At 41.5% G+C, this 17,351-nt stretch overlaps 1 protein-coding gene across 3 annotated transcripts in view; it reads right to left on the minus strand.

The window, feature by feature from the left end:
* LOC112990793 (NELL2-interacting cell ontogeny regulator 1-like) overlaps positions 1-17,351 on the minus strand; it is a 36,085-nt gene that overhangs the window by 2,714 nt on the left and 16,020 nt on the right. For 2 of the 3 annotated variants that reach the window (XM_064511532.1, XM_064511531.1), the window contains exons 4-5: positions 6,556-6,700; positions 4,609-4,697 (exon numbers count right to left, since the gene is read on the minus strand). In XM_064511532.1, coding sequence (XP_064367602.1) covers positions 4,609-4,697; positions 6,556-6,679 — 213 coding nt within the window. In that variant the 5' untranslated portion in view covers positions 6,680-6,700. Of the gene's footprint in view, positions 1-4,608; positions 4,698-6,555; positions 6,701-8,834; positions 8,935-17,351 lie in introns of those variants that run through there. The other variant, XM_064511530.1, reaches the window with a different exon arrangement.

Here is a 17,351-nt window from a genome sequence, read left to right on the forward strand (position 1 = left end):
TCCAAAGAAAAGCTTGTTTTACTTTTGTTGTAAGATTTGGGATTGGTTCCACGAGAGGAGGCTTGAGGTAACAATCAGACTTACTGCTTACTGCGCTGTGCAGTAATTTAGCTTCTACCTGATTAACTGACATACTAACATGGCAATACTTCTTGTGACACTGAGAATTTCAGTCTAGTACACATTCGTGTTATTCACATTAGTACATTCACTGTGTATCTGGCTGTTGTCTTTTTTTGTTTGAAGTTACTTGTCTTTCTTACAATCTTACTTTAATTGCTCAAGCTGCCTCATGAGAGAGGCTTAAAAAAAACCCTGAAACTATTAGAAATTCCCTTTTTATTTAAAAATAGATTCAAAAATTTAAAAGAATCAAGAGTATCACAGGCTGGATTAACTGTTGGAAGTTATACAGAGAAAGCAAGGCATAAATTTCCTGTTTTTTAACTTCTTCTCCTGTTTAACTACTGTTATTATTAATATGCTATTAGTGCCTAAAATAGACAGTAGGCATTGACCTGGGATATAACAATCACAGTTCAAACCATGACAGCAGAGGTCCCCCAGCTGAACTGCTGTTCATCAACAGCAAGAACTCATTACCCTCCCCACGGGGCTTCTTGGAGCAACCAGGGTGGATCAGGAACTTTCCAGAGCTGGAGCTATGGGTATGAACAGAACAGCGTGCATCTCCTCAGCCTACATGTGGCTGAAAACAAGGGAAGGAAAAGCAGGGCTGCATAATGGAAATACAGGAATCCTTCCCCTCTAGCACACACAGACTTCGCTTCTCCTGGCTGTTTGGAGCACTTGTGGCTTCAGTAGATGCATGGTGGAACACAGAGCTGCCTGGCACCAGCATCAGGTCTTCATCTATCATACACAGTCATGTCAGTTTGTCTGTCCTGAGTGAAGCTGTATCTGGGAATCAGTTGGACCCAAGAGATGACTTCATCCTTATTGCTATGTAACACACTATCTGTGGGAAATCCACTCACCAAATTAATCTCCACTGGTGTAACAAGGAATAATGCCCTTTCTTACGCAAAAATGGGCATTATTAAGACTGCCAACTCAAAATGTCGGTGAAATGCATCCTTAACCTGCCTGTCTTGTATTTGTCATATGAAATGGGATAACCATGTGATTGAAGACTGTGTTTTAAAAGCTATGTTATCCATTGACACACATCAGTTAAAGGCATCTGGGAGTAGAGCTAGGCTAAAGCATCCTGCCTACCACTTTCTTAGTACATGAAGAGCTATTGGTTAGATGTTTTTCCAGCTGATAAATCACTATCCACTGATAAATCATGTGGCACTACATTAAATCAGGCATCACTTTTGATCATTTCAGCTACCCTGCAAGACTGGAAAGATCTGATCAGACTTTGCTAATCATCTAGTAGACGCTCAGTCACCACCTTCTAACTGTCACCTTGACATCATTCGCAATGGTTTGAATAAGGGAGGCAGACAGCACGCCAACAGCTCTGAGTTAAGCCCCAAGGCTGCCTACCATCTTATATAACTTTAATAATATTTCCAAGCCTTTATTTTTACTTTCATGGGCACATCTAAGTTAATGTGTTTTGAACATCCCAAGTAACCACTGACAGTTTAGAAAGGAATAAAGAACAAAATGGATGGCACTAACTGGCTTTACTGACTGTTCCGTGAGTGTGACCACAGAGTCATTTGTACAGAGATTTGTTATTATCCCCCAGTAGATCTAAACACACTAAAAAAACACCTCAGGGCAGGGTTCAGATTCTTAATCTGCACAAAAGTTTGTCAGCTCCAGCCAAAAGTGCAGTTCCTGAGCTCTTTAAATTTGTAACACAATGTCCACCAGGTAACTCTGAAAAATGGACTGGCATTTTGAAAGTAACTGTCTCTCATGCCAACATACAGTGAACTTTGTAGCCCATGGACTGGATTTGTTTTATAGAATTTGGTTTATGGCCTGCTCCCTGCTGGCCTCTGTCTTTAGCAGCCTTTAGATGCAGTAGGGAGCAGGCTGTAGGCTCCATGAATGGGGCTGATGGTAGCAGCTCCCTCCCTGCAGTACAAGGGCTTCTACTCCAGTTCATGATCAGGGCTGCACCTGCTAAAGTACACCTACTGCGCTTTGGTTAGGTGAGGGAGGAACACGGGTGTCCCCAGAAAAGATTGCCCAGAGTTGGCTACTGCTGCTACAACAATTAATCCAGCCTGCAGCCCACTCTGAGGGGCCAGCAGGAACAAAAGGGCAGAACGCAGCGTGCAAAGGCAGCAAACAGATGTGGTATCTGCACAGGTAGTAAGCAGCCTCTCAGAGACGGGCTGTGACCGTTCTCTTACTGCATGACTAAAAGGCAGCCAGCCTGACAAGCAGTAAGTGATCATCACATCAGTGGGGGTTGCAAGCATGTCTAGTCTTGTAAAAGGAAAAGGACACAGCTTATGGCCCCCATAAAAGGTTATGTAACCTATGCTAGAGTCAGTTTGCTTTTCCAGACACCATGCAGATCAACACAGGGCCAAATTAACTGTGAAAACTCTGAGTTCACATAGTAAAAGCATACGGTCTCCCTGGTGCAGAACTGCAGGGTGAGATTTCCAGAAGGAATTAAATGTGAATTTCCTCTCTAAGCCTTCGGGAATCCCTCCCCCCGCCCAACACAGTTAAGAGCTGCTTAATCATCCTCTAAAAATCCTGCCTACAAACAAAAGAGGGCTTTTCAAGGAAATAAGTGTCTCCAGTGGGAATATTAACAAAGGGCATTGTATTTTGGGGGACACAAACATTTGCCCCACTAAGCAGCAAACCAGTCTAAAATAGTCAAATGTAAAATATATATGTGGCCAAAAGCAATTGTCTTAAAACTCCCAGTTTGCATCAAACCGGACCACAGCTAAATAAGAAAACCAAGAACTGAAACACTGTAGAAGGCAGTTCCACAAGCCAAGCAGTCTTCAACTATTAAATATTTCTACGACTTTTGAAGATGCAGATAGAATTCCTAGCTTAATGGCTGGAATAAGCCTGTCCTAGTCCATTTTAAAGTAATCAAAAAGTGATAGATTTGTTGTTCCAAGACTGTATCATGGAGCCACATTTTCAGGCTTGCTGTCAAGTTTACAACTGCAAAACTCAGTTCTAGGACATTCTTCTCAACTGAACCTTTTTCCTATCCTTCTTCTATTTATTTATTTGTTTGTTTGTTTATATTTTAAAAATAATAATCTTCAAATACAGTTGCTATCTTTAGGGCTCAGCAATTCAGTCCTCATTGCTACCTTTCTGCTTTGGAGATCTGTATTTTACAAAGCTTCACTCTCAGTTTGCAAGCTATAGCTGTCATAAAAGTCATTGCCACAACTAGAAAACCAGAGAGGATTTTAGTAGTTGAGACATTTTTAAGCAAGATTTAGAAATTCTAGCAGAAAGTTCAACATTTTGTAATAGAAGGAAAAACTGTTCTAGAACCATTTTTCAGCAGTCTTAACATCTTGTTTTGTCTGTATACCGTACTCAGCAGATGTATTCATTAGCCAGATTTCTTCATGAAGGAGCCCAGAAATTGACCTGCATTTATTGAACAAATTTTGTTTAACTATAAATCTGTTACATACCAGTTTGGTTCGGCTGGAATTTTTTTTTCTTGTAATAACCCACAATTCAAGGCATCTTCATATCTACAGCTGCATTTTCATTTAAGTATTATGTACCCTGCTTGGAGTTACCTCAAACCAGTCTTCAAAAATGCCAGTTTGCCAGCTTCGAACTGTGGACAGTCTTGACCATACATTAGAATAGCAAAAAAGTCTGAGTGCCTTCTGTTGAAAAATCTGTGCAAGAGTGTAGATATAGCACCTGAGCTAAAGGTACACGGGAGGGAGGGGAAAAGCAACCCTCTTGAGACACCAAAATCTCACAGCAGCTGGGATACAGCTAGTCACAGATTGCAGGTTGCAGTAGCAAGAGGCAGATTCAACTTCCCTCAAAGAAGGAACATACCAACCTTGGCAAATTCTCCATACTAACTGCAAGCCAATCAAGTTTCTTTCTCCATGCTGTTCTACTTTGTGGTATGTTCATTACTATGGAATCAGAGCAATGTAAAAAAATCATCTGCGAGATGATGTTTCCTCCCTTAGCCTCTCCACTGGGGTAGAAGCATGTGCAGGGGAGTATACTATTTTAGTAAGTTTTTGTTTGAGCTGGCTGTGTTCTTATGGACAGTTAATATAAATGATGTTCTGAACTTTGCTCACTCTAACATAAAAAAAAAAAATGTGCACTCAATATTTGGAATGAGAGTGGCAGGGCTAATGGTAGTCCTTAGATAACATACTCTGACTTGGGCAAGGCAAGGGCAGAGGACTGAAAATTGTCAGTTCACTCTTTCCTAAGCTTCCTAGTGTCCCTGATAAACCAAGTCAGAAGAATTCCAAACACTACTGCTTTGAGTGGTGAAACGAAGTTACCCAACATCACCTTTGAAGACAGGACAGTACAGTTGATTGACAGCATCTTATGCAAAATCCATCCAGCTTATCTGCTTCTATCTACAGCATTTTCTTCCAGATTGAAAAGATAAATAGAAGTCAAATGCTTCCTTACCCGTGTGTCTAGATTATATGCTGTCTTCTTTAAATCCTGCAGAGCCCTCTGCATGAACTCAAATGCATGGCAGTCAACACAGGGACGGCCTAGGAGAATGTTTAGTAGAGAATTATGAATAAACAGCATGAAGTATTAAGTAGAAGGAATAAAAATGGATTTTGAGCACGATGAAGAGCTACAGACAAGAATACGGAGGGTGAGTACTGATGAATCTACTCCTGAACAATACAGGTTTTTACAGCTAGTCCATCAAGATGGTCCACCTAGTGTCTCAATGACAAAAGAAATGCTTCAAGAAATCTGCATTAAAAAAAATCATTTTCCCTTCCCCCTTTCTTCCTCCTTTATTGCTATTTCTCTCATCCTTTTATATCTTTTCCCCCTTCCTCCTTTCCACCATCTCTCTTCTCTGTCACAGTTCACAGAAGTACAGAAATGCTAAACCCATAACATGAGTCTTCCATTTTGCTATTCAGCCCTGAGCACATGCTCAACCTAATTTCCAGAAATGGTCTCTGAAACCACAGATCTGTTCCCAGAAAAGTCTTGTCTCCTAATCTCACAAACTTGAGCTCTAAATAGAAAGCTAATGGAATGCAATTGAGATCATTATCAAAAGACAGATCACTTGGGCTGCAGCTTTGAATTTGATACAGCTTTGTCCAAAGCCAGTGAGGCGAAAAGCAGATAAACACAATGCCCTGTCATTACTGGGTATTGCTGATAAGCAAACCTGCTGCGTTCTGGACTAATTGCAGTGTTTAAGACTGTATTCTCATATCTAGATAATCCAGACTGAAGGTCACAAGGCTTGCTTTGCCTTGATCATGTAACAAGAAGCTATTCTATAACAAATAGCAGTACAGAGACAGAACAAATATAGACATGATAAAATGCCTTAGAATCATCAGGCTGTACATATGCTCTTATTTGCTTCTCAATGCCTGTGCCTCTCTGGCAGGTTCCTAGTAAATATTGTGCAATGTGAGAAATTCTGAGGGTAGGGCTATTTTGCTCTTTGAAGCATGGTAAGGAAGAAAGGATAAAACCTACAGGGAAGTCTGAAAATCCTGTGGTGCTTGTCAGCCTATTTTACAAACACTTGATATTTGACTGGTTACTATATGCTTCTGATAAGCTGGAGCACATGCCTCCAGCTCATGATCTGTGTGCTAACCAGCAGACAGCAATCCCGCCTACTGGAGAAAAGGAGCCTGCCAAATTCTTTAGCTAGCTAGGGAAAAAAAAAAGAGGCAAAAAATAAACACTGAGCAGCATAGAAGACCTCCTCTCCCATTGTTGTAGCACCATCCAACCCTAGTGTTATGATATATACATCAGACAATAGGAGAGGACAGCACTTTGCAGATCAACAGCTTGATGCAAGGACCTGTCATTATGTTATGATGTAAATTAAACTCAATACAGACCAGTGAAGGACTATTAAATAGTTGAAGGCAGCAAGGCCGGGAGTTGACAAGGTGTGCTTTCCTGGCATCTTCACTGAGTTTTTTTTTTTTAATAAAAATTACTGAATTTGATATGGTAGACAGCACCAAGAATGAAAGATGTAATGAAAGGTCAATGTCAATTGAAAAAAAGCAAGTCTCAGGAATGTCTCTGAAAAGCAAGCAGGCAAGCAGGGTGATTTGTGGCATAGAAAGAATGAACATAAGGGAGGGACAAAAGAAAAGCTGCACAACAGCAGCAGATTTCAGGTGCAAGCAAGACAGAAACAAGCATGAGACCGTGGGAGAAGAGTGGAAAGCCTTGGATGCATGAGGAAAACACCATAGGTATACTGTCAAGTTGCAGTTTTAAAACAACAAGAGCAAGAGGTTTCCAGAATAGACTGAATTATCTGGACAACATTCAATGATTTGGAGTCATGCAACATTAAAACTACAGTAAAGCTGTATGAAAGAACTATATGGTGGCACATACTTTCAGCTGGTATGGCTGTTCCCGCTTCTTGATCAGCTCTAACAGGCTCCATGAGGAGCAGTGCAAGCAGAAAAATTAAAGGTACTGTAAGGACAGCTCTTCTCAGGAGGCAGGGCACCAGCATCTTGGGAACGGGTGCTTCTCCCTTTATCAAGAGACACAAACAAGTCACTGAGAAACAATGCAGATAGAAAAGTTTTGTTACAAAGAACTTAATGTTTGTGAAAGTTAAAGCATTGACAGTTCTTTTTTAAAAGAAAAAAATCAGCACAACTATAACATGGACAGAAGTTCTCTGTACTTATCCAGCAGCGCACAGAAAACCTGACCTGGAGAGAATGTCCCTAGACATGGAGGGGAAGATCAGCTGCCTACCAGTTTGAGGGTTCATTTGCTGGGATTGCAAGCAAGGATGCCAGGAACTGTGACCCCAATCTGTAATTCCATTCTTTGTCTTACTGCGCAACCCCAGACCAGCACATGAATCCGGAAAGCTGGTTCACTGTTACGCCTGGAGATCAAACCTGTAGGGATTACAGAGCTCTGCTCTCTGGCTGAAATAGCCCTGAATCTAGATATGAGGTTTTCACCCACTGGCTCTCTCTATTGATGTACCATCTTTTAATGAACATAACTAAGGCTAATTTTTGTCATTAATTACTTACTACATTGATCATAAAATCTTACTCCTTTATGAAAGCAGCTGAAGGAAAAGACTTTTGTTAAACCTCCACAAATTCACAGGTAGAATTTCTAGTGGCAACTAAATAAAAACTCTTTGACTCTGTTTCCCTTCCTGCGCTGTCTTCAGACAAAGATCTGAAGCCATCCATTTGTTCCTGAACGTCACAGCCAGGCCATGCCATGCCCTGCCCTGAAGATAGGTATAGTTTGGTCCAGTGACACCTCTTCTCACAGAGGTGAAGTTTTGATGAGTACACACGTTTCAAAATGAAGTATTTTCTTGATTCAACACATAAACTGTTCAGATCAAAAAGAAAGGGGAAACTGGGACTGGTGCAAGCTGCAACTGTCTATTACAGGTATCAATCACAATCCTTAAGAATCCTGGCAAACTGACAGCGTGGTCCTTAGTTCAGCCAAGTTTAGCTTCCCTTCCTGTATGTTCAAAGGGAGGAAACAGAAAGGATAAAATAAGGTTAAGCTGTAACAAAAAGACAAAATCCACATGAAGACTCTCTTCAGCTAAGCCCAGGAAAGCAGGACAACAGGCATCTCTTCCCGATTTTTAAGTCAGTTCATACTGAACAAAAGATGTTGCATAAGAATATTGATTCAGTGTGCTGAATGTAGGAGTACAGCATTCTCCCAAACAACCTATATTTCACATTTGGAAGGGCAATGAAGGGAGGCAGGAAGGGAAAGGTTTCCCCCATAAAGCCACCGTTTCAGACACAGCAAATCTGCAGCTGCAAATTCTGTACGAACACTTGCTGCACGTGCAAACCAGCAATTCACGCAAGGAAGGAATAGCATTACACATGTTCCCTTCCTGTGCACGTCTACCTAAATGTAAGAGAGGAGGGTTCAGAGGCAAGAGAGACACATGTGTACAGTCACAAACATATTTGGGCCCACATCAAATAACAGATCTAGTAATGTAATTCCTATAATCCCAGAACTGAGTTCTTTACCCCTCCCAATATTTAGAAGTGATGTGATCTGATGTAATCCTTTTCTTATTTCTCTAATCATTAAAATAAAGGGTTTAAAAAATAACAAGTGGCTTGTTTTTTCTGTTTTAGTTAATGGTGATCTACAATCAAAGCAGCTGCAATGAAAGACACCTTTGCACAAGGCTTTGCAATGGGATGCCGCAGAGTTTTCATGTAACAGTAAATTAAGATAATACAAGCCTCCTTCTAAAGTACCTGATGCTGAAGCCTTCGTGGTCAGTAGCAGTGGAGGCTACTCCCATAGTTGACTCAGGGCCACAGAGATTCAGTAAAACAACACAGATATGCTGTTAAACTTTTTTTAGGGCACCTTACACATAATTTACCCCAGCCTCAGCTCAGCTTCAGATGTGAGCCCTGCTGCAAAATAATTGCTCTCCGAGTGCAGCAGTCACCTCAGATCACATCTAACTCCTGCCTCTTAGTTATTCTGTGAGAATTAGCTGTCTGCGTGGAATAATCATGACAGGCTTCAGTGGTGGTCCCTGTCTGCAGTGCAACTGGGAATAGCGACAGATCTGTGCATGGACTTCTGTGAAAGAGAAAAGTCACCCCCTCTAACAAAGGAAAAAATATCAGTACCTGATCTCTCTCTCCTCTTTGTGACGGTCTCTTTGAAATGGCCGCTGCAAACTGCTAACAGAACAAGTGCAGCATTTCTGAGCATGTGCACTGTCTCTTTTTAACCTTCTCTGAAAGAGGTTATTACTATGGGGAGATTTCTGCCATGGCAACAACGCAGAGCACTGCAGCACACAGCTAGGATTTAAAGAGGAACAGGCTGTGTCTCCCAGCTCTGAAGAAAGATGTATCTGCTTTGACATGTGATTTCCAGCAGTGACTTACCTGCTCCCGGTAAGGTTTGGCTTGAATGCTCAGTTAATGCCAGGCCATTTGATTCATCTTTCCTGAAGTCCACTGAATGGTTTCCCCCAGGTCTGCTTAGGGATGTGGTGCTTGATTCAAGCAACTTTCTTCCTAATGCCTGAAAATAGCCATGACAAATTGCAGCTGCTTTATGGGACACCAGGGAAAGCTATGGGATTGCACCCAGGAACTGCAGGCCACATCACAGCCGAGACTTTGGTGAAGGCCAGGAACTGCTCAGCCCACGGTCTGCCATTGAATGGCTCTGAGTTAAAGGGGTTGTAAACCACTCATGCCTGCTTTCCTGGACGTTTCTTCAGCGCTGTGATCCCAGTCACAGGGCTGTCAGATGGCAGGAGCAGCAGCAAGACTGCAGGCACTTAAAGCCTGAGACGGAACTTGAGTCTGAATTCAGAGTAAACTTCATCCTCCTTTTCCAGCCTGCACCTCTGTTCCCCTTTTAATTGCCAAGAGCTATATTCCATAACAATACACTGCTCGCATTTGTACTGAATGCAATATGGTGATGTAGCACAGGCGATGCAGTGCCCTTGTCAAAGCAAGACTATGTCCAAGGGTCTCATCTCCCCTCCCCGATACATTTCCTATCACACATTAGACACTATCAGTTCTTGTTCACAAGTGAATGTGAACACTGGGGCAGGCGCAGCACTAAAAAGCATTTACAGAACTTTAAAGGGAACTCTTCTCTCTGTCTGCTTTCAGCCAGTTCAATAGGGATCGAACCTTAAATGCTTTCAGGGTGAAAGTTAGGGGCACTCAGCGTCCAGGAAGGTCAGGAATGCAATCCGTTTTTTTCATAAGCAGAAGCACCTACTCAGAGTTATGACTAAATTGCTGCCTAACATTTTTCATTTCAACATGCTCTAAATGCTGTCTGTCCTGTATAAGGGAACGTTTTGCTACCATTAATTCAACTTTTCAAATAAGATGCTAAAATTTCAGTTTGTTCCATGTGTAAGTTTTGCTTTGACAGTGCTGCAAACCCTGTGTATTCTGAAATTCATGTAAAGTTACAGCATCCATAAGCATCGTCAAGAAAGGATTAATTATAGTACTGCCACTCATATACATCACAAAAAGAGAAAGAAAGGGAAAATATTTCTTAGAGACTGTTCTTTTGGGCAAAAAAAAAAGATATAGCATTGTTCTTGCAGAGATAAAAAATATAGGATTTGGTCTGATTAAGTATCTGCCTATAGACGAATTACAAATGCGAAGCTTTATTCATGGTCATTCTCAGCCATCTAATCTCAAATACCGGCCTGTCTTCTTGATAAATAACATATATATGCACATAATCATTTACATACATATAATACATGCCTTTTCTTAACTTGTGTTTTTGACTCTTCCCAGTAAATCTTATCCTGTTCTCCCCAGTCCTGTCCTTTCTCTATCACAGTAGTAACAGCAAGCAGCCAGCCCCTGGTGTTTGGGTGTTATCTCCAATTCATTCTTCTAGACCCACACAATGGGCTTCTGACTTCTCATTCATTAAGATTTTTAAAATCCGATGACTTTCTGCCATTCTCAGCCACCAAAGTCTTTGCTCAAAACATCTCATACCAGCTACTGTGACCTCCTTTGTTTGGTCCTGACCTAAATCAACTTTCCCTGTGGTCTCTAGGACCAACCTTATTTTTGGTGCTTTAACCACATTTCTTTTTTACTCATCTCTCCCCATTCTGTACCATGTTGAGCACTAGCTTTTCTCTTTATTAAACCTAGTATTTTCTCAACTGAAAAACATCAGTTCACCAAAGTGGAAACTTTTCACAGAGAAGGAAGAATCCCCACTTTTAGGATAGCTTTACTTGAAAAATGTATTGAAGAAAAGTTTTCAATCGGCTGAAAAAATTCATTTTGACATTTTCAGTTTGACAGTTTCTGTCTTTCTGCTTCAAATATATTTCCTTTTTTAAACCTAAGCTAATGAGAGTAAAAATAAATACAATGCTCAGTTAATAAAATACTTGTGAGCAGGAACAGCTCTTATCTGGGGGATACTGTGGTCCACCCCCACCAGAACTTTACAGTCCCTGATAAAATCTTTCCGAGTCTTATTTCCCTCTTGCACAAAGCCTGGCTAGTGCAAATCTTAGCCCTAAGCCCGGCACCAGGACACCCCAGAACTGGGAGTACACACCAGGAGAGGGAGCACGCAGCACGTGCACAACAGCCTTCAGTGGGGATTTCACTGGCTGTCCCCAAAGTCGCAGTGATAGCTTTGTGCCAACTCGGCATTAGCATGAAAGGTGACACGCAGGAGAAAGTTAGAAGGTCCTGACTCCCCAGCTGCCCTGTGGGATCATTCGTGAGGTGATTAGTCAGAATATACTGTGTATCTCCTTTTTAAGATGAAGTTGAACAAAAAGGCTTATTTTTTTGTGATCCCCAACAGCTAAAAAGCATCAAAGCATGTTGCGGAGATTTCAATTTTTCATCTTGATTTGGTAGCACATGTTTTGATATTATAAATATTTCTGTGGAATTGGGAGAAAAGAAGCTCAAGCCTTTACCTCTAAGCCCCTTCACTGTTTCATCTTTCCTTGCCTCTTAAATCTAATACTCTGTCACAGCAGAGAACTTTCTTCCCTCACTAAAGATAACAGATTCTGTCACTTCTCCTGCAGACACTTTTATGCCTTCTCACAGCCTGCCCTCTAAATCATGGTAAAAATCTCTCCACAAAGGTACCACCTTCTCTTCCATCAAATCTCCCTTTAAGCTTTACCTCTGCCATGATTCCTACAAGGTGCTGCTGTCTGGCGGTGCCTGGGGAGAAAGCTGGCCGTGACTGCTGCCGGTATGCAAATGTGCTCGTTATACCAATATCTCACTGCCTCACACCTCTCGCTGAGCTCCCCCCTTGTCATCTTGTCATAATCCCAGGTTGCGAACACTCGAGGGCAGAGGCTGTGTTTTCACTTGCTGGCGCAGCACCACAAGGCCGGGAGTGTTGATTGAGACCTTCAGGCAGGCATGATGAATAATAATGTCAAACTACCTACCGCTGACTGCATTGTCCCATACGCTGATATCTGAGCTATTCATAGATTCATGTTCTTTCCCTTCCAGTTTAAGGCTCTTGGAAAGTGTCAGAGTGACCAGATTACGAAACGAAGCCTTTTGTTCCCTGAACAGGTCTTGCATATCTGGGTAAGCAGCTAAACAAAAGAAATTGTTCCTTCTTCCATTTTCCCCATTAGTAATTTTAGGAATGATTTCCTTGTCAGTAACACAGGGACTCCAATTCCTGCAGTCCCCTATCAGTCAGAGTATGGCCAACAAATGAAATCAGTCTAGGCCCCAAAAGTCTTGAGTTTCAATGCAACACTAAGACTGAGCTCGTGTCCAGTGCTGACTGTTCCACACAGCTCTCAGGGAAACCTGCACTGTCAGAAGTACTTACTGGTTTTCAGATGAGACACTAAACTGAGGTCAAATCTTTCAGCTTCTCTCTGGGAGCTGAGAGGCATTTAAAAGTCCCATGGCAATTTTCAGGAAGGGTTAGCGTTAGCTGTGCTATCCTTGGACTGCACTGTCCCTATCTGCTCTCCTGCACATACACCTTTGGGGAAAGAAGTTCTTATGTGCCAAGCTGTAGTTGAGCTATTTCTAGGTACATAATAGTTGCAACTTCTTTTTTGCAATAGTTTGTTAAGTCCACAGAGATGTCTTGAGTACTTTGCAGCAGCTATACAAATATGCATACATATAAATGGGCTGTGCTTTGAACTGGAGAGGAGTGAACTACTATTTTTCCAGGTTTCCCATTCTAGAACCGGACTTCACAGTGTAGAGGCCTCTGCTAACATGGGTGGCATAGAAAGGTAAAGAGAAGATATCTCAGCTGAGAAGCAGCACAGTATTAGCCAGTTTCCTTGCAAAGGCTGCCTTGAAAAATGACAATTGAAGAAATCAAAGGAAGGAGACTGCTAAAATCCAAAGCTTATCAATGACCCTTTTTCCCCTAAAAGATGTTTATTACCTAAAGTCCACACAAGGACACTTCAGAATCGAGAAAAAACATAATCAGGGGCTCCAAATATATTCCTTGCTCTAGGAAACAACCCCTTTGTAGCCAGCCACCCGAGTGATCCAGAATTACTTTGGTGACAGCAATCCCTGTATCTCATTGATAATCAGCAATTTTGACAATAAGATCACTATGATTTAGTGGCTTAAAGATGGATGTACCTTTATACATTAAGCTTGAAAACAGCAACTTTAACCTGAGTTCATGTAAACAAGGTATTTGCAAGCTGACACATATGGCTTCTCCTTTTAACAGTTTTTTTCTCCTTTCCACAATTACAGTGCTACAAATTGCAAGCTGGTTAGGGCAGAAAATCTTAGGAAACTGAAGAGCCAGGAAAAGGAATGCTTTTCTTCCTGTGGACAAAAAATAATAAGTTGTCCATCCATATGAAGAAAACTCTCCTTGTGTTCCCACCCTTTTCCATGGAAGGGCAGAGATACCTCTATAACTCGGTCACAGATATGTGAAGGAGATGATGACAAACTGAATCTTGCTGAGGAGTCTGAAGGACATGTGGAGCCACCACAGAGGTCATATTGGAGAGAAATTTCCCCTTGTGGAGAAAAGAGTAAGCATGGTCATGCAAGATGCAGACAAACATGGGGAGCTGGAGTTAACATAGCAGCAATGCAAAAAAGTAGGCTGGGTAGGGGGAAAAAAAGATAGTTTAGCTGGAGATGTGGAGGACAGACTCATTTTGTTAAACCTTCCTCCAGGTTCTCAGATGAGATTGGTATAATAATCATGAGGAACAAGATGCCCTCATACAATTTCGTTGCATAAGGTGCTGTCTAGACATGTGCCATTACTGTGACTTTTGTTCATTACTGTTTCCAGAAGCTTGACCTTCAGTGAATCAAGAAAAATAGGACTTTCACTGTTACTGGAACCCAGAACTGTCGAAAAGCCTTAAATATGTCCGTTTGATAGATGAATCTGCCTGCCAAAACAGCTGAACAGTTGTTTCAAAACTCAGCACTGCCCGAGTGAAAGTTGGACAGATGCTTATACAATTTTAATAGCTTGTGTTTATGTTTAAAAGTAGGAACAGGTTATTTACAGTGCGGCCAAATTTTCAAGGTGAAGAAGAGAAATCATAGAAGATATTCTGCTGGGCACTCAGAGAAAGGCACAGGACAGTATGGGCAGCTGAGAGAAAATGAAAGAGGTATCTGTCAACCAAACTCTTCCCTCTTTTACTTTGCCTCTGCTCTTTTCATTTTTTCCTCTTGTCTTTTATACAACTTATGCTATAATTATTCATTCTCTGTGCCTCTGTCTCTTAGTTCTTTGCCCCCATCTGACACCCTTTGTTCTCTCAGCCCTCGATAATCTTCCTGTGATCTGAAGCTCAGCTGCAGTACATGAATGCTGACCCTTGGTCTGGGTCCTCAGCTGTCTCAGTGAAGTTTGGAGGACCTCCAAAGAAGCAGTAGCTGTTTGTGCCCCTCTCAACCACCTTATCCCTCTGCCAAAACGTTATTGTTCCCTGGAAAGATGGCTGACGCAGACATATCGGCTTCTTATCCCCTTGTAGTTGACAGTCTATGGCATGCTATGCCAGAACAGATCAGAGAGTGCTTTGTAAAGGGCAACATGGAGTGTCACTGAATGACTACATGCTTGTCCAGTCTGCCAGAATTAGCACCAGCTCAGCTGGCTGGCTGCTTCTAACATGGCTAGCTCCAAACAGTGGAGACTATAAACAAACATGTAAATCAATGTAAAAGAGAGAGACACTCTCGGTTTTAGAAATCAATATACATAGAAATCACTCAACTATTACAGAGAGAGTCAGTGGCATAGGTCCCCAAGATCAGTCAATAAATCAATACAGGCATTGGGAATGTGCTGAATCAGTGCATACTAGCTATTTGGGGACAGTAAGACAAGAACATACGCTTTTGAAAAAAGAAAGTTATAGGCAGGGGAGGGCTGGGAGAAAAAAAAAGAGACAAAATCTGCCCAACCCACCTCCCCCTGAGTGACAGCTGGCTCAGAGCTAAACCTTCAGTCTTCAGCAGGAAGCCCTGAGAATGCTGCAAAGGCCCTAAAGAGAGGTTCTTTACCTTTTCCACACTGAGGCCCATCTTTTCTTTTCCAAGATTTTCTCCCTATTTTTAGGGATATGGGAAAGACATAGTAGTAACCACCTAGTTATTCTTGCTCATTGCTTCTGGAGGAGGCATCTGCAACAGTGAGGAGCTCCCTGTGTCCAGGGATGCGGGAATCGCATGGTATCATCTTTATTATTTTAAGTGCTATGCTTGAATCTGTGATCATGCACAAACTACTTCTCATCTCCTCATCCCATGAAAGGAAAGAAAAGAAAAAGATAGAGCTTTCAGTTGCATAAATACTTTTCTCTTGCCAAGGAATCTTCTCTGGGCAGGCATCCTGCATTTTTAGCCTCAAAGAGTAGCATCCTTTCCTCAGAAAGCAGGTATCTTTAACTAGTTTTCCCACTATCTTCTGGAAATTGCATCAGGAGGGGGGAGGAAAAGAGATTATGTGAGCATTAAAAGTTCTTGTTTTTCAAAGCACAGATTCCTGCAATGTCTATGGTAATGGTGCACTTGTGCCATGCTGATTTTGCAAACACAGGCAGCCACCTTTGAAGAGATACAGTATAATCTAATATGACCCAGAGTAACTACAGGCTAATGGATTCACATATACAGCATGTGGTTGTCATACAAAGAGATTATGCAAAAGGCAAAATTGAAATTTAAGCAAATATTTTCCAAGAGTAAAAAAAAATTCTAGTGGATTTATGTCAACTTTACAATATAATTGAGGCAAAGAAAGGTTTTCAAGTTATATTCAGATGAGAATCCTTCTAAAAGAGAGGTACCAGGGCTCTGTACAGTGTTTGAAAAAGTATGCACTACACATGGCATATAAACATGGCTATAGTGTATTTGGTTTTTAAAGCTGAATTCCAACTTTTATCATGATCCCCACTTAACTTCTCCACTTGCTCATAACTTTTGCAAAAGGATGTCTTTGGAACTGTAGTTTTTCATACACTGTCTCAGCACAGAAGTGAATTTAGGGAAAGCACTTTAAACAGAATTGATGCACTGGTGTGAGAACAAAACAAGCTTACCATTCCTCATTAGCTCCAATGTTTTTTTGAGCCTGAAGCACTCATACTTGGCTCAGCTCTTTTTGTATTTAAACTTGAATGGTTTTGAGTAAAAAACAAAGAACATCTGTTCTGCAATTTTAAAGCTAGAAGTATTTAACATTTTTTCCTTGATGTGCATGATGTGATTCACTGCTCTGTTGTATTGATGTTACTGGAGGGGCATTACACACGATTTAGAAGACAGATCAGCAATGCAGGACACCCAGGATGGCAAGCAGGCAAATGGGAACAGCATGCATGCTGTTGGGCTGGTACAGGGCCAGGAACTTGGGCCACAGCATCTTGAGAGAGGTATTTGTGAGAGGCTGCAGCTGTCAGCTCCTGGTTCAAATTGAGTTCTGACCTCAGCAAGAGCCACTGCCTTCCAGAGAAGCAAGGTACCTCCCATCAGCTGACCAGCTGCAGGATCTTACTTCCTTGAGAAGCAGATCTCCTGGTTTCAGCCAGGCTTCTACAGGAATACGTACCTTCTTCTGGAGGACGAAAATGTGGAGTGCCTCCAGATTAGCAGTGTAGGCCTCTTTATCCCAGACTGTAGGACTGCCTCTCCTCATTATCACTTAGATCTACAGAGCTGCTTTTCTGTTTCAGACTTGCTGAACAAAGAAAAGTATATGCATATTCTGAAATTTAAAAACTCTTAAAGAAAGGAAAATATTTGCCATTTTATCATCACATATTTTAGTTAGACTATTTTACTTAGCCAATTATTTTATTTATTGGAGAAACTGTCAAATGTACTTTTTTTTTCAAAAAGGCTGTAATTAAGCACAGTCAGGAGTCATTAGCTTATCGAGAAATCTGCTGCTTTCCATTAACTAAAAGCAACTACTAAAACAAGGTTTTTATTTATGGACTACAGCTAGATCTAAGTAAAAGTGTCTTTGAGGGCACAAGGCACACATTATACTTAGAGATCTCATCTTCATGCTGTAGGATTCTGTACTGACACGTAGTTCCTTCCAAGTTGGAGGCAGGTGAAAATTGCCTCTTTCCAAACACCTAGTTAGGAGGA

This window comes from Dromaius novaehollandiae, chromosome 4, assembly GCF_036370855.1.
Source record: "Dromaius novaehollandiae isolate bDroNov1 chromosome 4, bDroNov1.hap1, whole genome shotgun sequence".
NCBI classification, from domain to species: domain Eukaryota; kingdom Metazoa; phylum Chordata; class Aves; order Casuariiformes; family Dromaiidae; genus Dromaius; species Dromaius novaehollandiae.